General features: G+C 53.0%; 1 protein-coding gene across 1 annotated transcript in view; it reads left to right on the forward strand.

The window, feature by feature from the left end:
* The window catches only part of MN1 (MN1 proto-oncogene, transcriptional regulator), an 83,949-nt gene extending 62,944 nt beyond the window's left edge, over positions 1-21,005 (forward strand). Inside the window, exon 2 of the mRNA XM_048322503.1 lies at positions 18,550-21,005. Within this exon, the coding sequence (XP_048178460.1) occupies positions 18,550-18,716 (167 nt within the window). The 3' untranslated portion in view covers positions 18,717-21,005. The remainder of the gene's footprint in view (positions 1-18,549) is intronic.
* Positions 21,006-21,582: the final 577 nt, after the last annotated feature.

Raw genomic sequence — 21,582 nt, forward strand, 5'->3', positions numbered from 1 at the left:
TTAAGGGATTATGCTGGAAAAAGCAAACATTATAAAAAGGTCAAATACAAATAGTAAAAATGAAATAGTTTGTTGCCTTATTCTGTCTGCTCACAGAGGAGATGCTACTTGGCCAGGAGAAGAGATGGCTCTTCAATCCCAGTGGAGGGTGGCTGGATCTGGGGATGGGGCTGGGTGGAAGTAGACAGCAAGGGATGGTCTGGGTGTGCCCCTCTGGACCTTGGGGGATCTGTTCCCTGGCATCCATGGGAGCACCCCTGAGCTGTGCCTGTACCCCGAGTGCTGGTGGTGGGGAGGGGGAGCAGCCATGCACAGCCGCTGCCTTGCCTGGGCTCTGCTGGCATGCCTGGGTTTACTTCTGTGGGGAGTGTGCAGGTGTTGGGCAGGTGGGGATACACGTGGGTGCCCCTTGAGGCATGGCTGGAGTGAGGTGAGAGGTTTTGCTCAGACACCTGTCCCTGGACTGAGCTTAGCACAACCTGGCTGATGCGTGATGCCGTCTCATTGCTGCTTGGGCTGCCGTTGGGGAAAGCCCTCTCATCACGATCCAGCTACACAATCACCCTGGGCATTAAACTGCTTTGCTGCAGCTCCTGGTGTAGTATCAAAACTTGAGGGAAATGTAAGTGAAAGAACATGCCCACTGCTGGCCAGCCATATGGATGTGCCACGGAGAGCTGGTGGTGATGTCAGCTCAGTGGCACATCCTGCTGTGCACTGAGCAGCGCTTCATTTTGCAGGAGAGATTTATTCCTTGTGCCCATAGAGCAACCTGAGCCTCTGCCTCGCCAGGTAGGGGGCACAGATCCAGGCCTCAGGCTGTCCTGCTGGGAAGGTGCTTGGCAGCGATGTCCCTGGGGTCTGTGGGCTGTCTCACAGCTCTGTGATGGCTGCTCAGCATGCCCTGGTCAAATCCTGCAGTGCAGGGCTGGGAAGCAGGACCAGCACCCCATTAATAACTGCCTGCAGTTCACAGCGCTTCCAGAAAATTGAGTCCCTCATTTGGAGGGTAAGTTGGCAAACTGTGTTCCTGCTTGTGGATGCTGGGAATCCCAGCAACATTTCACACAAGTCTGGGCAACCTGGGGCACTGCTCTCTGCTCTTTTGCCTCTCCCTCTCATTGCAGCTGACCCCAGGAGGTGTTTCCCGTGTGATGTCTGAGAGGATTCCATGTCTCTGTGGGAGCAGAGGTGATGCTGGTCTCATACTTCTTACACTGTCAAGGGGAAAGGTGTGATCCAGGAAAGGTGCAATGCCAGGAAACAGCTGTTGCCATTATCTTCTCCAAATCTCAAAGTTTAATTTATTAATGATGTGAGTAAAACCACCAGAGCTGCTGCTGGGGGCTCTGACATGCTTTGGCTCTTTACCCTGACGTTTCAGCATGGCAGAGTGGCGGGTACCACACACAGGTATAAACACTGCTTGGCTGCCCACAGGCTGAGGGAATCCCTTTTCTGTGGCATCCCTGTTTTCCCTGCCCTCTGAAGGAGGGAGAGCTTGATTATAGCAATGGCTGGGCTCTGCTGGGGTGCTGCAGGCTGGTGTGGGCTGGCAGACAGAGGGGCAGCTGCGTGGGCTCCAAGGATCTGATGCTGGGCACTGGTGGCCGCTGCTGCCTTCCCCTGCTCCACGTGTCGGATCAGTAGCAGCATCTCTGCTGCCAGACCATGAGCTTGTGCCTCTCTGCAATTATGCCGAGGCCGTTGGCTGTCCCTGACACAGACTCGGATTAGGAGTCCCCGTACTGACACGCTGACAGGTCGGCTGTGCTCGGTGGTGTCCAGTTAAGTGTGCGATTCATTGGCACACGCGTGCAGCTGCTCGTGCCCGTGCTGCCCAGCCTGCTGCCAGGCTCGGCCTGTGCCCTGCAGCCCTGTGCCCTGCAGCCCTGTGCCCTTCCTCACAGCCCTGCGCTGGACTCATCCAGCCCAAGGCAGGGCTGGGGAGAGTTGCTGGGTCTGCAGGACCCACGACGCTGCTTTCCAGTGAGGCCATGTGGGCAGCAGGCTGCTCCCCTAGCTCTGGGGGCTGCCAGCCTGTTGCAATCCCCTCTCCAGCCCCACAGGGTCTGAAGCCTGGCAGCAGTGCCTGGGCAGCACAGGATCTGCCAGTGCTGAGTACAGCAAGCAGTGTTCTGTGAGGCTTCCCTCAACCAACCAACCATTTTTGTCTCCTATACCCACACTTTCCAGCTCCAGCAGGCAAAGCTGGATTTTGATGGCATCAGTGTCCACGACTTTGTGTCTTCAGTTTGTTCACAGAGCAGCTCCAGCATTCAGCACCTGGCTGCACCCAGCTTCTCAGAGGAAAACCAGTGCAACCCAAGTATGTTGCAACTGAAAGAAACAAGGTCAAATGCAGGTTGCAGAGGCATTCCTAACTCCTGAATGCTGGATTTGGGGCATGGAAATAATGTCTTTTTAACGTAGTTTAATGCAGTTTTATGAGTCTATGGGAGCACAAATGATCCCCTTCCTGAGTTTAACATTTATGACTCTAAAACCGATGAAGTGATTTTCTTTGAATTCAACTTCACTTTAAAGCACTGTGTTTTCTTCAGCCTTGGCCTGCTCTGTGGGTTTTCTTGAGGCCTCAGGAGCTCTGAGCCCTCAGAGCTGGAGAGCTTCGAGGGCTGTAGCTGCAGCCAGCTGTGGGCAGGTGTGGAGTGGAGGTGGCTGTAACGCTGCTGCTTCTACTGGAGCTGCTTTCACTGCTCATTGTTCAGTGCAGTAACTATGTGATAGCATAACTCTGTAAATCAAACTCGTGTTTTTTCTGAACACAGAACGTGCTTTTGCCCTCTAAAGTGAAGAGAGTGGGAGAGATGGAGAGTTTACATCAGAAATATTTCCCAGAAATAACCAAGAAATTCTGAATTAAGTCTTCAAATCAATATATCCAGTCCAGCTGATGTATTTGCCATGGAAAATTGGGGCTGATCAGTTAACCCTTGGCAAATTTATAAGCAACTGAAAATGAGACTTGCTAGTTAGACATTTCAGTCTTGTCAGTGGATGGGTCCATTGCCTCTGGTGCAGGCAGGTGCCAGTGGGGATGGGGCATGCACCCTGTCTGGGCTGGGGCTTGGGATTGCTCCTGGGCTTTACCCTGAGTGCTTGATGGAGGCAAAGGAGACTCTTTTGTAACATTTCCTCTTCCTTTGAAGAGACACAAACCCAACAAGCCTCCTAGGAAACAGGATGCAGGAGGTCAAGTGAATGCAGTGAAATTGCACTGCCAAGTGTTGAAAAATTAAAATATGCAAAACTTTACCTCAGGTGCACAACTCTGACTCTGCCCCCTTGTGCATATTCATTAGAATACAGCCTCTAATTACCTGTCCTAGTGGTGCAAGCCATGTGTCCATAGGTGCTGGTGTGGGGGGTCCTGTCGCCCTGCACGCTGCAGTGCCATGGGTGGGTTGTGGTTTGAGGCTGCTGTGGTGTGAGGGGCAGAGGCTCAGGCTGGTGCGACTTGCCTGGCACTAAGCTGGGCTGGAACTAAAGAGACTTTGCTGAGGAGCCACCTTGGAGCATGGGATACAGGGCAGGAGGAGATCAGGTGAAATGTACCTTTTCTTGCAAGGTGACAGTGCAAACACCATGTTCCCAGGAAGGAGTTAATATCGGTCTATCTACAGATGTCCTGATGGAGTGAAGGCAAGCAATGATATTTTGTATCATTTTGATATCCGGTCTAAATTAGGCCCGAGGGAAAGACTGTGGCCTATTTAACCCAGCATCTGTCAGTTATCATTATTTTCAGCCAACTTTAGTAGCTCCAAGTAGAAGACTTATATGTGGGGGAGGAGAGGGAAAGAGGCTAGTAGAAGCTGGATTTGGCTACCTCAGCTTTTGTTGAAAGGATTTGCAGTGGCCTTTTAGGAGTTGTTACATGAGGTAAGAAACCAATTATTGGGGGGAGCACTGTGGGTGAAACTGGCTGTCTGGTCACCAGCCAAGAGCTGTGTGGAGAGGATACACAGAGGAAGAAGGAAGGATGTTAGTGAGGTTTCCAAGGACGAGTTTCAGATCTGGATAGGGGTATTTGGTTAGTTGTGTTACGAGAAAAACTGGAATTTGCTCATAATGTAACCTTGAAAAGCGTTCCCACAGATATGGGTGGCCTTCCCACTGAGCAGACTGCGAGGTAACAGATGGGTGGGGATGTCTGTGACCTTGCTGATGGTGCTTCTGCCACCACTGAGAACGTGGGTGTAGGGCCCAGGGAGAGCAGGGGCTGGTGTCCCAAGGTGATAGGAGGGTGCTGGTGGGATGCAGCTGTGGAAGAGGCAAATCTCATCTTGGTGGGACTTTCAATAGAGGTGAAATGCTCCACACCAGCCCACAAGCTGGGAGGACTTCACAGGTTTGCTCAGACCCTCCAAGCATTGCATTTCCATCCACCCCCTGCATGGGCAAGAGCCGCTGGAGCAGAGCAGAGCTCAGGCTGAGACAGTGGCTCCTGCTGGGACCTGCTCTGCCGTGCTGGGGAGGGACACCCTGGATGACCTGAGCCTGGTCCTGGTGCTTACCAGAGCAGAGGTGGTGGTGTGGTGTGTGGCCGTGGGGTTCCCAGCCAGCGCTGTGTGTGCCGTGCATTGGGAAGGGACGTGTCTGGCCTCCCGCGGTGCTGCTGGCTGCAGTCAGGCAAGCTGAGCAATTTTTTTTACCTGCTGTCATTGAAACCAAGCAGAAACCCTGAACTCCTGATGACTGACTAATGCAATTGCCCTTTTATTTCCTGATACTTCCTTGAGAAGCAGAGGGACTCTGAAATTTATGCTGTTGTAAATCCTTGCTCAGGCCGCAGGCATCTAGCTTGGGTACAGAAAATGGAGACTTTAGTGGCTGGGGAAGAAACCCAAGCCTCGTCCTTCCAAGCAGCCTTCTCTGTGCTGTGTGGTGTGGTAGATGCTTGTTTTTCACACACTGGGATGTACTGGATGGATTTTGTTGAAACAGGGACCAGGAGTTCACACCTGTGGTGCTGTATGGCAGCACCTGACAGTGCTGCTCCTTCTCTCAGCAGCTTGGGGTAGAAGCTACAAACTGCTGATGACCCCAGTATTGCCTTTGTCACCCAGCTGAAACCTGCAGACTGGGGAACTGCTGCTTGTCTCTTGTGCCGGGCTGGCCCTGGATGATCCCTAATGAAATTTACTTTAAATTCTCCAGAAGTTACAACAATTTCTTTGTCCAGCAAGAAAGAACTCCCCAGGTTCTGTGATTTGGGGTCAAATCAGCCTCTTCCCATGATGTGGTGAAATAGCTCCTTCTCTTGCCTGCTGGTATCGTGCCGTGATGCTTCTTGACATTGTGCTGGGCTGCCTCCTCTCAGGAGTGGCCTGGAAGGGCCAGTGGGGAGGCAGCATGGTGGGAATGTGCTTTGGGTGACCAGTGGTGGGTTTGCTGTCCCAGCACGTCGCCACCTCCGGGGTTTCGGGTGTGCCAGTCCTGGCCTTATGCAATCTGCGGAAGTGCCGTGTTGTGTAATGCTGTTGTGTAAGCAGGGCACGGGCGGGTGTCGGGGTTTCGGCACACAAACCATGCTCTGTCATGCTCCCTGCATTTCCCCACCTGCAGCCTGGAGGGGATCTGTCCCAAGAGCTTCCCATCCACTTCCCTGGGGGTGTTGCAGGGACAGGCACCAGAGCAGGTTCTCAGACGGTGCTGTTGGTGGAAGGGTTGTCTTTAGGCTGCAAACAGTTGGCACTCGTGTCTGACTCCTGCTCTTGTGTGTAGCTGCACCTTTTACAGAGACATGGCAGAGTCCAGGGCCATCTTTGCAGGATGTGAAGCTGGCGGTGTGCCTGGACACTAATGAGAATGGCTTTGCAGGAGACTTCTTGTTCAGCCAGCGCTGCCTCTCTCTCTGTCCTCCTGTTCCAGCTGACATTACCATGGTACTGTGCTACCTGTTACGAAGCTGTCTTGTGGAGGGATTGCCGAGCCTTCCACAGCAGTGGCACCTCAAAGGGGTGCTTGAAAGAAGCTCGGGGGGAAATGTATCCCCCTGCCTGTGATCTCGCTGCGGTGACAGTGGCGCGGTTGGGAACATGGTGAGCAGGCTCTGAATGTCAGCACATTGTTCGTAGTGAGATACGTGTCATGTCGCATTAGGTCAGGCCGACAGCTACTGGTGGGAAAATATTTCCGTGAGTTCCTCGAAGTGCCCCCACCTCCTACAGGCAAGGACTTGTGCCCGGCGAGGCAGCAGCAGAGCTGTGCCCAGCCACACTGGGGGAGCAAGGAGACCATCTGGTGCCTGCATACGTGGAAGGTCACCCGAGTGTTGTGTCCAAAGGGCAAGCTGCCTGTGCTGGGAGCATTCTCATGGAGAGTGTGTCTGGCTGTTCAGAAGACAAAGCTCAGTTTTATTTCTTGGTAGCCTCTGCTCAGGGAAGAGGAGGTGGGGTTAGCATGACTTATTTGGTGAAATCCACCGTGCCCAGAATGAAGGGAGCAGCTGACAGTGCTGGGAGCTGAGGAAACCCTCTTGTTCCTGCCCGCAGGATGCAGAAGCCTGGAGCTGTAAGTGTGGTTCAGGAGCACTTGGAGCAGGACAAGGCAGTCTCTTGTGAGTGCAAGGACCCGCTCAGCACTACACAACCATGTAATGGTGCAAGGATGGAGCTGGAACAGGGCTGCTGTGGGGGAGAGATAAGGCAGGTGGGAGGATGTTTGCTCGCACATGTGGAGGGATTGACTGCAGAGTCCCAGGGCTTCACTGGACTGGGAAACTTTTTGGGGATGGTCCCTCTCTAAGTCCTCATGCCCTCATCTGCAGAAACATCTCTTCACCCGTCCCTGGGACTTCTGTGTACCCCTCACAGCTTCCTCGATGCTCTTGGCTCACAGCTCCCCTCTGCCTGGGTTGACTCAGCCCTGCCTTGCCTGCTGGGCTGGGGGCTCCAGCCTCGAGCGCTGCCTGCTCTCCTGACATTCTTACTTCAGCATCAGCTTTTCTGAGCCTTCCCTCTTTATTTTCTTCCAATGTCAGAAAGGTGAGGAGGTCAAACGCTAATGCAGTATTTTTTTCCTTTTGTAAAGTGTACCTAGCAGATGAGGAGTGTCAACACAGATTTGTTTTTCAAGTGTTTCTGCAGGATTATTTTCTTGTTAAAAGTGACAAGGAGGTGCAGAACTGTCGGCCTTTAGCCAGAGATGTCATCTCGTCTTTGCGTAGGTGAACAGGCACGAGATGACAGAGCACCTTTTTGTGGGAAAGATGAAAAGTTGAGCCCAATTTAATAATTTCCTTAAAAACCAAAAGGAGCACATGCTCCTTCTGTTTTCCTGGTCCTCAGTAATGAGAAGCTGGAGAGAGGAAGACCGTGTCAGGCCATAGATAGTGCAGTGTGTTTATGCAGAACTGATCTCAGTACTGAGGGGATGGTTTGAACAGGGTTATTCATCTGTGGCCTTTCCAAGTTCCTCTGCATCTTTTGACAGCAGAATCTGATGATGGTTTCAGCACAGATAAGGTGCCACTGTGTACCTGGCAGTATGGACCATGTGGGGAAACCATTCTGGGTTTCAGCTGCGCTCTCAGGACCTGCCCAGGAAGCTGCCCTGTGCTGGGTGCTGCCAGCTTGACACAGATAAACCCCCTTGCAGCTCCATGGAGGGGCTGGATTTTGTTCCTGGTTGCACGTGCCCATTGGAAGCCCAGTGTGCGGCTTCCTGTGAACCCAGGCTGTGGCTCATGGCCTGTGCCAGGGCTGACGAGGAGGAGGAGGGAGCAGGGATGGGTTGGGGGTGTGATCCTGCTCCTTGGCCAGCCTGGCCATGGGTTGCCCTTCAGCATGTGGCGCACTTCCTGGCACCAGGGAGTCGAGGAGACACTAAACGCTTGCTTGGGTCCCTGGTGCTGATGTTTTCTGGCAGTTAAAGGGACTAATAACTGACTTGCCACTTGACATAGTTGTTAAGGGGCTGGCTGTGCTTTTGAAACTCTCTCCTTCTGCTCTGCACAGTTTCTGGTGACCCTCCAGGAAAAGGAGCATTGTTGATCAGTGTGATTGAGTATGGGATGGAGCTGAGGGGGCTGGACTCCTGTGGATGGCATTGGCTCCAGCACACGGACTGAAGCTTGGGTGGTGTGGCACAATGCAGGACCAGTCCTGGGGCTGGTGTGAGACCAGGTTTGGGGTTTGTCATCTGGGTCAGCAGAGAGGCAGATCGGAGAGTCCAGGATGGCTGGAGACGTGGCTGGGTTCCAGTTCCCCAGACCACATCTCCTTTGCTGGATTCATACTGGTTCATACTGGTCACCTCCCTGTGGTGCGTCGGCTCCAGGGGAGGTGTCAGCCGGCGGGAGCAGAGCGGTGTGGAGGGGGGTGAATCAGTGCATTCTTTTGTCATGCTTCCAAGTCTAGAAATCCAGCAACTTTGGAGAAAGCTGTTTTTAGAGGAGCAATAAAAAGGCAACTGACTCACATGGAAACAACATCAGTGGAATAAAAAGGGAGAGGCTTGGACTGCTGCAAGGAGACTCTGTGGTGGGGGGAGTATGCTTAGGTCTGTGTGGTGGACATGCAAGTATTGAAGCACCCGAGATGTGTCTGGCCTTGTCCAGAAATGAATTAGCAGAAGTAAGTAATGTATATCCACCTTCCCGTGAGTTCTGGCTTTGTTAACAGTGATATCATGCCTTGCTTTTAATAGCTTTTGTAATCACGGGGCAAGGTATTATTTTAAAATCGAGATAATTCTTTTGTTTGAAAAAACCACCCTAAAAGCCCTGAAGTGACCTTTCATTCTAAGTGAAGGAGCAGGCGGGCTGATGGCTTTTTCAGATAGGAAGAGTCAGGGCAGAGAGCAGCCCGTGCTGGCCAGCCCTCCGAAGCGGGAGCGCTGCCGGCAGCGCACACTTGGCCCTATTGTCTCTGCTTGTATGGACTAGTCGGTGGGAAATGAGGTATTTCCTCCTCGCAGCCTGCTCTGTTGGAGTGCTGGAGGCTGGATCCTGCCCTGCCCTGCGCCACGGTGCAGCCCTTGCAACACCGGGCTTTGGGGAGGCTCTTGCTGTGGGAGCAGGATCAGCCTCTCCACCAGGTGTCTGGGAGGCTCTGACCCTCTGGGGCTGCTGGGGCATCGTTATTTAAACATGTTCTGATTAGCCTGCACTGTAAATCCAGCATTTTAATTCTTTCCATATGTAAGATCCAATCTAATAAGCCAAAGTTTAAGACCATGCAATCTATTTGGAATAACCATATGGATTAGGAGTCAGACTGTGCTTTTCTGCTTCTTGTATTTACACTAATAGAGAGACAGTTGCTAATGTGCATGTAGCTTGTGCTGGTACCCATTTTTTAAAAATATGACACCAAATGGCTTGCATTAAAATATTTGAAAAGCAGTAAAACTGTGAAAGTTCCTCTCTTGCGCAGACACAGACACATCTGTGAAATGAGGCGTCTCCACGCAGCAACATTCCTGTCCCTCCCTGTAGGCTTATCAGTGGGACTGGAGACCTCTGCAGGGTGCTGGGCCAGCCCAATTCCCCCGAGCTGCACCTGCTGAGCCAGTTTAGACCCTCTGGGCATGAGGGAGAGCCACCTTTGGGGCAAGGAGGACCTGGCTGGATCCAGACCCCTCCTGCAAAGTCAGGAACTGGAGGAACTATGGCTATGGAGAACCTGGGGCTGCCTATGGTTGGTTGGCTTGGCACATGGTGCTGACTGTGGTGTTGTCACCCCCCACTCTCAGGGCAGATTCCAGCTAATGCCCTCCCATGGGCCAGAGAGAGGTCCAGAGAAAGGAGTAGCAGAGCTGGGAGCTGGCCACTTGCTCAGCTACTGAGGTCTTTGCATTCATCTGTCATTTATTTTACTGTTTTTTTCTGCCATTTCTTGGTTCTCTTGGGCAGATCCCCAGTTTGAGTCTTTCTCGGTCTTTGTGTTCCTCTATCTTTACATTGCTATGGATTTGAAATGTCATTTTAAAAGAAAGCCAGCAGTGCTGCTTTTGAAGCTTTGTTCTTGTGCTCTGAAGTGAGCATCCCTTGGGAGGTCAAACAAGCTTTTGATGGTCACCTCTTCTGCAAGGACCTGCCAGCACTGGGGTTGGTGGTGGGGTTTATGGGCTGTCACAGGGTCCCCAGCCCCTGGCAGTGTCCATCAGGCTCCAGAGCTGGTGTAACCTTCATGTCCATACTTCATCCATTGCTTGTTTCTTGTCAATGAAGTGATCACCTCATTGTGTCCCTGCAGCTGATGGGACAGGGACATTGTGAGTGAGGCTGCTGAGGAGGCTCCAGTGTGTGTCTCCAAGGTGAAGGCAGTCACTTTGCTCACTGCTCATTGCCTCTGGCTTTGTCTGGAAGGGGGGTGGGATAGGCTCCCCCTGCCTTGGGCAGGTGGGCACTGCTTCCCCCCAGGGGCTCTCTGAAGGTCTTGCTGAGTTCAGGGGGAACTGCATCAGTCCCTGCTGCACTGGGGAAGTGCTGGGGCAGGGAGCAGCATCCTCTGTCCTCATCTTGCAGCCCTCAGCCTTCTGCATGGGTCTGGTGACCACACATGGCCAGAAGCCTCTCCCCTCTCTTTGAGGTGTTTCTTAGAGGATGTGTTTTGACTGAGGGCAAGAGCCTGTGCTGCTGGCTCTTCCCAGGGCACCAAAAGCATTTGGCACAGGTTTACAAAGAAGTTGGCTTGTCATGGGAGCTGGAGTCGGACCTGGGTCTGTGCGAGCACTGGAAAGCATTTCCGAGTGGGAGTTGCACTCTGTCATCCTTCATTTGCTCAGACAGAGAGGAGGGAGTCAGTGTGAGACATGGCAACTTCTTCCTCCCTGTCTCCAGCATTAATCTAAATGCCAAAACGCAGACCTTTTGGAATGCACTGGCACTGTGGAGAGCACCAGCCTCTAATTCCATACGGCATGGAAATATCCCCAGGTAGCCTTCACAGGCAGCCAGAGCTGCCTTCAAGGTGTAGAGGAATGCTGCTGCTGCTCTGTGCCCGTGTTGGGCCATATTGAGGAGCTGCTGGGCTTGGCTTCCTGAGGTGAGCAGGGAGCCTGGGGGAGACATTCCCAGTGCTGGGCTGGAAGTGGTTTATTGAAAGGAAAGGATCATATTACACTCAATTTTTGCTGAGTTTATCTTGGTTTTTATCAGATTACACACAGGATAGCTCATCAATACTGTGATCCTGCTGACATGTAAGTGAGCCGCTGCATAATTCATGGCTGCTGCAGGGCTCTGGCACTGGGAGGCACATATTTAATTAGGCACCTTACCATTCCAGTCTTCTGGAGCAGCCTCAGGATCGCACCCATGGAGATGGATGCGGTGGCCCTGCCTGTGCAGCTCCTGGCCGCCTTGGAGGAGCCATGCTGGTACTGTCCCTGGCCCCAGCTCAGGGACAGAGACACTGTGTCATGGCATCATGGTGAGCAGCACTTTCCAACAGGCTCCTGGGGAGGGGAAATGTCCCAGCAGAGATGAGAGGTTCTCTCTATCAGGCCTCCTTTGGCCTGAATGAGTGGTGTAGCACATCTTTGCACTCCTGTCAGCTGTACTGTTTAACTCTGAGGAACTGTGTTATCCATAAAAACACCCCGTCCTTTGTTAGTCTTTTCAATTTCAGGTTCCTGCTGCAGTGAAGTCTGCAGCTGAATTATGTGTTTTGTGGCAAAGTCTTCCTTAACAACTGGAAATGTCTCACTCATCTTCTTCATCTTGGGCTGGAGAACCAAGTCAGTGGCTGGCTCTGCTGCCCCTCTCCAAACCAGCCCAGCTCTCTGGGATCATTTTCAGATCCCTGCTCAGAATCTCCCTCCCGTGGCAAGCAGGGTCCAGCAGGGCAAGGACCCATCACTGGGGTTCAGCAAAGGACCCTCCCCAGCACTGGCCTCTCTCTGGCTGTGTTCAAGGCAGTGTGTGTAACTTATTCTCACAGCGTGCTTGAAAATGTATCCGGGATAGGGAGAATTCTTTTCCATTTTTGTGGTGCTTCCCTCCATTAATTTTCTGGTTGTAGTACATTACTCATGGATAATTAAGAGTGAGCTATTAATACAACAGTTAATATTCAAGTGCAGTGAAGAGGAGAGAACAATAAGTCAAGGAATCATATACTACAAGACATTTTAGTTTAGTGATGCAATTTTTTTTTGCTGGCTTTGGCTATCAGAGCACAGTGCTGCTTCCATTTAAGTATGGTCCTGAGAACTCCATTTATTGATAGAATACAAATAGGACATTAAATCAAGGGAAGTGAATTTGAATTGCTGGTCATATATACAATTATAAACGGGATTGGCTACTTCTATCTAGTATCTTGTATCTTAAGTTAGGAGAATTATGTTAGGGACTGCTAAAGAGAGTTTGAAGTGTTTTAAAATTAATGAGATTGAAGTCTGTCTAGGAAAAAAAAAAATTAATGTTAAAATGCAGCTCTCACTTTAGGGATGAAAAGATGGCTTTGGAGAAGTGGTTGTGCCTTGTCCAGATGGAGGAATGTGGGGAGTACAGGCTGTGTACTGGCATCAAATAAACACATTCTAGCCTTAAGTGCTCCTCCCTCCCCTGCCGTCCTCACTGGGATGGATGGATGAATGGATGGATGGATGGATGCCAGCTGCAGAGAGGAGAGGGGGACAATTCCCTGTGCCTGGCTGGAGGGTGGCTATGATAGAGCTCATCACCATGTTCACCACCCTCCTCCCTTTGCAGTCGTGGCTGACTGCTTCCAGCCCCGCTCTGCACCACCCAGCACCGCGCCTGCAGAGCCCCCGTCACGGTGTTTTGGGGGTTGCTGGGAGCATTCTCCTGTCCCCCCAAGGCCAAAGGTTTGGGTGTCCTCTGTCTGCAGTGTGCTGCTTTCTGGGGCAGCTCCTCCTAGGGCATTTCAGGTCAGTCTGAGCTGAGAACACCTTGCATTGTCCTTGTGCTGTGGGTCTGCCTCTGCTTTGGAGATGAGGAGGGAGGTTCGGGTGCCTGACTGTGACCATCGGGAACGCACAGTGGATGGTGGCACCGGCAGTGCACACATGGCCAGAGGTCACACTCCCTGGCAGAGGGCTTGCCTGGGCTCCCAGCTGTAGCAGGGGCACGAGGGGTGGGCACAGAGGAGGTGAGATCCCCCTGTGCCACGTTGGGTGCCTCAGGAGCACCGTGCAGCCGCCAGTTCGTGGCACACGTGTCCTGTTGTGGAGCTTCTCCGTTTCCAAAGGCTGGAGCAGAGTGCGAGTGAGTGTGCACGGGGAGGGGTATGGGTGCATGAGCCTGTGGCTGAGAGCAGGGATCTGGGGGAGGGGGAGGCTTCAGCAAACAGCTCCTTACCAAAACAGCCCTGACCTTTGCAGGGCTGGAGCTGTCTGATGCAACAGGCTGAACCTTTCCAGGCTTCAGCTCCAACTTGAAATGCTTCAGAGCAAAATTGATGGCCACAGCACTGGCCCCAGAGCTTACATCCAGCGCTTACCGAGCTGCTGCTGGGGGTGGGGAGAGGGTGCCAACAGCCCAGTGCGGGAGCCACAGTCTCTGTTGTTCTCATGTGTAGCTGGATCGGTGTTGGCTGATGCCTGTGAGGGCTGGCTGCTGTGGCATGGGCAGCTGCACTCCCCTGAGCCCTTTGGGGCACAGAGGAAGAGCTGAGGGCACAGGAAGAGGCCATGTTGTGCACTCTGGAGTACCAGCATGGTTTAGAGGGATGGGTGGAGGTATTCATTTTGACCAGAGGGAAGGGTCAGCGTGTCCCTGATGGGGACTCATACCCAGTCCATTGAAACCAAGTGGGAGGTCATTTGCAGCACCTCTGTTGTGTGGGAGGGAGCTGCTGTGCCCTGGGGGGATCAGTGCTGAGAGGGCTCCTTGCTGCCTGGCTCTCTGGCAAACCAGCGTTAGTTACAGAGATGCTGTTGTTTCTGTGTCCTGTGGTGAATAAAATTCAACAACTCTTTATTTCTGAATGACAGCCCAGGGACTGCACTTCTGCTCTGGCTCGGTGTGAAGTGGCTTCATCCCAGCGCAGCTCCTCTGGGGCCTGAAGCCCTCGATTCATTAGTTGTCAGGCTCGTAGGTGGATTCTGCATTAGGCCTTTAATTTAGTGTATTGCCATGGGCTACTGACCACATGACACTGCTCAAATGTGAGCAAATCTAACGAGGATCCAGGACTGCTCTTTAATTTGGTGAGAATAACAGAGTGAGCATGGGCCCGGAGAGTGTTAATCATGAAGGAAAACTGGCTGAAACCAGGTCAGCTGGTGCCGGTTCTCAGTGCAACATGATGGAGAGGGAGCACGGGGGGTGGGGGACTGGTAGTCCCACTCCACCAGCGACAGGAAGCGCCATGGCCACAGCAGTCTTTACTGCTGCCTTTTTTCTTCCCTGTGGCTGAGCACTGTGGCCCACAGATCCCGTTTAGTGGCCAGGGTCTGGAGGGGCTGCACTCAGATCCCCAGCCTGGGGCAGTGTTCCAGGGTCTGGCAGTCCCCTTGGTGCCATGGGAAGGGGCAGGTGCTGCTCCCTGGCTGTGACAATCCAGGGGTGCTGGGTGTCCTTGTGGGAGCTGGTGGCGAAGGCCAGTCCCAGCTGCCACCTGCCTGTCCCTCGGTCCTGCACCGAATCATGTGGCACAAAGGACCCGGAGTCACCAGCTCCTCGTGGGAGCAGCAGCGAGTCCCCACAGTTAGATTTGTTCTGTCCAATAAACAAATCCACACCACTCTCCTGCTGGCTGTTCCTGTCTGGGGCTGGCTCCCCTAAGCACGCATCACGTGGATTTACTGTGTTATCCTGGAGTGGCGCCTGAGCTTGGCTGGCTTCCTTAAACCACCCTTTTTGGAGGGGTGGGCTTTGAGAGAGGGGCAAAAGAACCCTCTGCGGTAACTCCTGTTGACTGCAGTGACCAGCGAGGCAGAACTGATCAACTGCAGGCTTCCCTGCTGCTGAGCTCTGCCAGCAAAGTCCTTACATCTGCTTTTACACTAATGGGAACTTTATGGACTGGCGTGTCCCCCCTAGGAGCAAATTCCTACAAGGTCAGAATCCAGAAAGTTGCCACTTGACACCGTCTGTGAAGTCCTGAGCCAGCCGGAGGAGGCCAGGTTGCACAGAGGACCTTCTGGGGCAGCAGATCTAATGCTGTCACCTGCAACTGATAGCCTGGAGGCCCCTCCACACGCCACTGCTGCCATCCCACTCCCCAGTGGCTCCTCCGTGCTGGGCCATGCTGCCCGAGGAGTTGTGTGGATGGGTGCCAGGTCGAGCAGGCACTGAGTTGCTTGGCGCACAGGGAGCCATGGTGGCTGTCCTGGCAGCGTGGGCTGTTCTCTCTGCACACCCAGAAGGGGATGATATGGCAGTGCTGCTCCTGCTGCATGGTCTGGGAGCGTGGCTGTGCTGCCACTGGCAAGTGGGTGCCAGCTGAACAGGGCGGCATCGGGCAGCAGTGGCCCAAGACAGGCCGTGCACAGGGAGCACAGGTGCTGTGTGGTGAGTGCCCCAGGTACTGAAACCATGAAATGATTGCTTTGAGGCCCTGTATTTTCCTGAATTTAATGAACAACCATTACACATTCATGTTTGTTAAGGTGGTTAATATTAGTTTGTGTGGAAGAAAGTTTGCAGAAACATAACTTGCTTCTGTGCAAGAGTTACTGTTCATTTTTTCAGGACATACAATCAGCCTGGACAAGGCCTGCTGAATTGCGGCTGCTTTGGCAGCCTGAGTGTGAATGATTGTGGAAGCTCTCCGATTAACTGTCTCTTTTTTAATCTAACATTGCAGGGCCCTAATTGTTTTGACTTTGAGTAAGGAGAGGGTGGTTTCTGTAAGGGCATCCCATGGCACTGTGTGTGGCCGCTGGCCCTGGACAGGGCACTTGGGGTCGGGTCCCCGTCCTCCCCGGTGTGTTTATGTGCTGTTGTATGTCACATATTGCTCTCCCGGGATGTTGGTCAGGTTTTGTGCAATGCAGCTGTGGCTGGAGCCACCTTCTCATTGCCCCTCTCCTGAACAGGACCAGCCAGCAATGAAGGGCTTCTGCAGCCTGCCCCATGGGGCACCCACGGGTGTTCACCCTGTGCTGGCGGCTGCGGGCGGTGAGTGAGGCAGGCGTGCTCCTCCCCAGCGTGGCGCCTCTTCTCCTTCCTTCACCTTGCTCAAAGCTTTGTTTGGCTTCAGCTCTTTAAAGCCTGTACCACCCTCTGGGTGCCCCATGGCACAGGGGTGGCTGGGATGAGTGATATGAGGGCCCTTAGGGCATTTCTCTGGTTCCCAACCCCAGGTGCAGGTGCTGCCCTTGTCCTGTCCCAGGCACAGCTCTGGTACACAGACTGCCATGCTCGGGACCCCTGGCCACAGCAGGGGATGGGCAGCTCCTGCAGCTCCTCATCCCTGGAGCTGTGACCACCAGGTCTCAGCTGGTGGGAGTGGGTTCAAGTCCCCCTGCCTGATGCCGGGAGATGGATGCTGGTGGTGATGCCCGGAGAGGCCGAAGGCTTCTGTGCCAGCCCAGCTCCTCCCGCTGCTGCTGCGGTTTGCAGTGGTTTGTTAAGTGAAAGGCGATTTCAGAGCAGGCAGCAGTGAATAAATTCTGTTTTTCTCAAGCATTTAGTGTTGCTTTCAGTTTGCTTTGATGATGTCTTCTCACAACTAGTGTAAACAGACTGCGCGATGGGGAGCACTCACATGTGTACAGGAAGCTGCACATGAAAGACAGAGGCATCTTGAAAGCCATAATAACGCTCTGAGTGCCAGTTAAAGGATTTGTCACTAAGAGCACTTTACAGATAGAAAGAACTTATTAACTAGTGTGACTAACAGCTTGCAAGGTTTAATTGATGTGTGTTTGTTGTCCTTTTATATCTCTCCCCCTTGTCTTCCTCTTGGCACTGATTCCAGCAGTTGCTGGTGCAAGAGCAGTAACCTCAAAGCAGCCTGAATAGGTACCAGAAATAAAAGGGAGGCCAAGCCCTGCCCTGAGTGCCCCCGGATCTGGAGCTGCAGCGGTTGTGGGAGCTCGGCCCCAACATCCGGATTCCCCCTAGGAACTGGGGCTGGGCCTATTTTCTTGCTCAGGGTTCTGTTATTCCTCCCTAAGTGACGCAGAGTTTTTGAAGATAAAGCTTTTCAATGCATGAATAGGATGGATAATGAATGTTTCTGCCAGACAGACTGCTCGTTGCAAGATTGATTGACTATTAAGGTCATAACGCAGCAGCCACCCACACGAAGCAAACAGGCTAATGTTAGACTCCAGGTTAAGCCGAGAGTTGGTCAGCTGTCCACGGGCACAGTGGGGGCTTCCAGTCATCTGTCAACAAGTGATTGATTGATGTGGACACCTTCCAATCTTATTCTGATGATTCTCAGCAGCTTGCCTGCCTGGTGGCCATTTTTCAGGAGTTGGCAGGACTCAGACCTCCAGGACTCCAAGCGATGACTGCATGGGGGTTAACCCTTTCCTTTGATCCCAAACGCCTTTGTTGTGGGCAGCGCATGGGGGAAGGATTGTATTTGTGAGGCTCAGTTACGAAATACAACAACACCGTGAAACTCCCTGAGTGAGAGCAATGCTTTGGCTTTCAGTTTCTAAGTGAGTTGGCCTGAGTGAAGCTGCGAGTGGGGATCTGCAGAGAATCATCTGGAGCAGGGCAGGTACAGTGCTGTACTTCATGGGCATTTTAACGTGCCCTGGGTAAACTGTGTGCATCAGAGCTCCAGGGAGCAGCAAGGCAAAACCAGGTGGGAGGGAGTTTGGTATTCAGAAGGGGAAAAAAAATAGGATTAGCATGGACTTGTTCTGGTGTGAGAGACAATGAGTTAAGAGAGCTCTTCTGGTTTTAAGGATTTCTCCTGGTTCAGTGCTTTGAATTCACCAGAAGTTTGTTGCCTGGATGCTGGCTTTACGTGTGCATGAAGAGGACTTTATATATATCTCTCTGTATTATTTTATGTACATGTTATACTTGCTGTGTGCCCACACACGTGCTAGTGGGAAATTGAAGTTATGCATGCCATGTAGTGCACGTTTGCCATCTGTAAACAACTTCAAGGGTCCTCTGGTTGCAGCGTGTGACCTTGTATGTTTCCTTGTCTGTTTTCAAGCAGTTTTAGTTCAACTGTTTGGAGAGCCCTGAAGCCTGCCTTCACCTTTCCATGCACTTTCCATCTATGGTTTTAGCATTCCTAACGTACCCTAAAAGCCTGCTGTGGGGAAACATCAAGAGCCTCTTCTCCACGAGTTGGATCTTTATGCTCAAGTGCATTGTTGAGTTTTGATGGTGTGATCCAAGTGCCGTAATGTGGCAGAGCTGGCACAGAGCTATTGAAAGTGACAGGAGAGCTGTGCTCAGCTGCTCTGAGTGCTGCTGTGTTGTTGTGCACACCCTTCCCCAGCCCCAGCAGTGGGCTGCAGTCTGATATTTTTCCCATGGAAGATGGTGCCTGATCCAGGACCACTTAATGTCAGTCTCTCTCCTGGTGGAGCTGGGATAGGGTCTGAGCCAGAAGGAGCTGCTGGGAGCTGGGCTTCCATGGCTGTGACTGGGTTCTGCTAATCCTCTCTTCTCTCCATCCCTTGCAGATGGTGGTTCCCACTCGGACGGTGCCCCCACGCAGCACCACACTGGCCTTGCTGCTGACTGTCTCCTGGATGCCAAGAACCATCTCCCACTGCCAGGCTGGGCAGTGCCCTGCTCAGAGCTGCTGCCCTGGGCAGGCTCCGTGGCAACAGTACTGACCTGCACCTAAGGAAGAGCCGTGCCCAGCGCCCAGAACGTTTGGTACGAGTTTCAGCTGGCCCCATGGGCAGGTGCACCATGGTCATGCTGGTGGAGAGGCTTCTCCCAGGCCAGCATCAGCCCCTTGGCCAGAGAAAGCAGGGCTGTGCTGGGGGGGGGGAATGAATGACCTGTGCTCCTGTAAACTGAAACAGGGGACTGAAATGCCACGTGCCCGCTGCAGAATTTTTCCAGGGCACAGCAGAGCCATGTGTAGAGCTTCAGCCGTCTTGTCCAGAGCTCTGAGGGCTGTTGGCCTGAGTATATGAAAGATCAAGAATTTGTCTCTGGGGCCTTTTGGAGCAGCACCATGGCTTTCTCCTCTTCACCTTGCACACCCCACACTCACACGTGTGTGCTTAGTTCCTGCCTGGTGGGGCAAAAGGACCTGTTTGATCCAGGGGAAGGTCTCTGATAGTGGAAGATGAGTCCATGAAAAGCAAGTAGTCAGTTCTGTCCGTGGAGTAGAACCACAAATTGCTTTTCTTCTCTCAGGCATCCTTCCCTCCTAGGCCTTGGCCAAAGGGTACCACCACTGGTTGCAGCACAAAGTCTGGGCATTTTCAGTAAAGCTCTCTGCCATCATTGTTTTTAACATATGTGGGCAGATGCAAAGTGCTCTGGTACTGCCATCAAATGCAGTGGAAGTGTGGATGTCAATGAATATTGTTCCCATTTTAGCTTTTGTTGAGCAGAAAGTGGCTTGTTAGGGCATGGTCATGCCATGGAACACTGGTAGGGCTGGGAGAACCCAGCCTAGGTCATTCATCCCTAGCAGCCTGTGTCCTCTGGATGTTGACTATCAGCCAAGAAGGGATGCTGCTGAGTGCTTTTCTGCTGAGTGCAGGTGGTAAAGAGTTGAAAGGCACCAGCTCTGCTCGCTGACAGCTCCCGCTCAACAGGGTGTGTGGAATTTCTGTGGAGCAGCCCCAGACAGATGCGGAGCAGTGCTGGTGGTGCATGGAGAAAGCCTTCCCTGTGCTCGGGGAGGGGCACCAGGGTGTCTCCTGCAGCTCATTATGTAGAAGGGAGAGACCTGTAGTTATTTCTCCTTGACTGATCTCTGATCTGGCACTGATCATTAAAATGGTTTTGTGTATTGGAGAGTCACACTGAGGCAGGTGCACTCGACTTCAGCCTCCCTCCAGGTTCCTGCCGCCCACAGTGCACAGCCCCCCAGACAGAGCTGCCCCCGGGCAGAGCCCGAGCGAGGCCTGCAGAGCCTGGGAGTAGATGTGGCAGCCCTGCTGATGGGATGGACAAGGGCTGGGAGCGAGCAGCTTGGCCGTGCTGCCTGCTCCGCCAGCAGCCTCGGTGTCCCTGCGGTGTAAGCCCAGCCAGCGTGGCCTCAGGGCTTCTCCTGAGGCAGTGCTGGTATAATAACACTGATGAAAAGCTGATTAATCCTTGTGAGCGAGCCGCAATAGCTTCCCTCTAGAACTGAAGAGATTACCACTGATTTGTCATTCTGATTGTTTCAAAGAGACGTGCAATTAGTTGCTCTAATTTAGCTCCACTGCCGCTCGCGGAGCGGCGTGACAAGGGCGCTGTAATCAGTGGGGCTGCGATGGCAGCCACTGGTGGTGCAGCTGTGCCGACACCATTTCACGCGCCGAGGGCGGCCGCCAAAATGGTGGAGCATCACATGCTCCCGTTCGAAGGCCCAGGTCCCCTCAGTGCTGTGAGGCACTGGGGCAGCAGGGCAGGCCTGGCTCAGGGTGTCCTGTTCTGCCCCGTGCCGATGGAGCTGGGGCTCAAGGGCTCCTGTGCCATGTCTGATCAGGGCTCTTCCCAATGCTGGTTGGTCAGGAGAGTCTTGGGAAGACAAAGGGAGAGCAGCAAGTTCTGGCCTAAGGCCCCCACAGGGTGATGGGCTGCACTGGATGGTGGGCATGATGTTACACTTAGTTTGATTATAAAAAAGAAAGTCATAAGGAAATCTTGTTTTCTTATTCTGTTCCCTCTAGCTATTGGCCCTCTTTGCCAGGTGCAGTAAAACCTGTCCCCAGGTACAGGAGAGGAGGGTATTTGCTTGAGGTTACCCCTTTCTGAGGACTGTCTTTGCTTTAGAAAAGGTACAAAACTGCCACAGAAAATGAGGAGCTTGTGGCTCAGCCCCCCAACTCACTGCGCTGGGTCAGCAGCCAACCCCCTCTGGGCAGAGAGGAGGGAACACATGGGATTTCAAAATGTGTCCATTTTCAGTGAGACAAATCATTTAAAAATTCAATTCAAAATGAAGAAAATAAAAATGCTTTAAAAACAAAACCTGCCTGTGGCTATTTCTTGGTTGAAGCTGTCTCTTTTTTTTTTTCCCCTTTTTTTTTTTTTTTTTTTTTGGGAAGGCATTTTGTTTCTGGAGCGAGCTGGCTGTGCTTGCTAGGGAGGGTCTTTGAGGGGCCTCAGAGCAGCTCTTGTGCTGGCTACCAGCAGCCCGTGCACCTCGGCCCCTGGCCAAGCACCACCATGCAGCTGCTCGGCTCATGTTCCCGGCCACAGCATGGCACGGCCAGGCCTGTGTCACTGCAAGGTCGTGGTTTTCCCCGGCTCCTCCAGCTCAGCTGTCAGCTGTCGTCCCCCACTGGGCAGCACCCCGTGGCACCCAGGGGACCCGGCCTCTTGTGTGTGTCCTGGGGCTGTGCTCTGGTGCTGCCTGGGGCAGAGCCTGGCTTGGTCATCCTGCCTGGACAGCTCGGCTCTGCTGCCCGGGCACAGAGCAGCACCTGGCCAGCGCTGTGCCCCAGCCCTCACCGTCCTTGTCCCCAGGCATTGCTCAGTAGCAGCTCCCGCAGTGCAGGTGACGTCCAGCTCGTGCCGTACCTGCTGCTCTGCTGGTG

This window comes from Corvus hawaiiensis, chromosome 18 (assembly GCF_020740725.1).
Source record: "Corvus hawaiiensis isolate bCorHaw1 chromosome 18, bCorHaw1.pri.cur, whole genome shotgun sequence".
NCBI lineage: Eukaryota > Metazoa > Chordata > Aves > Passeriformes > Corvidae > Corvus > Corvus hawaiiensis.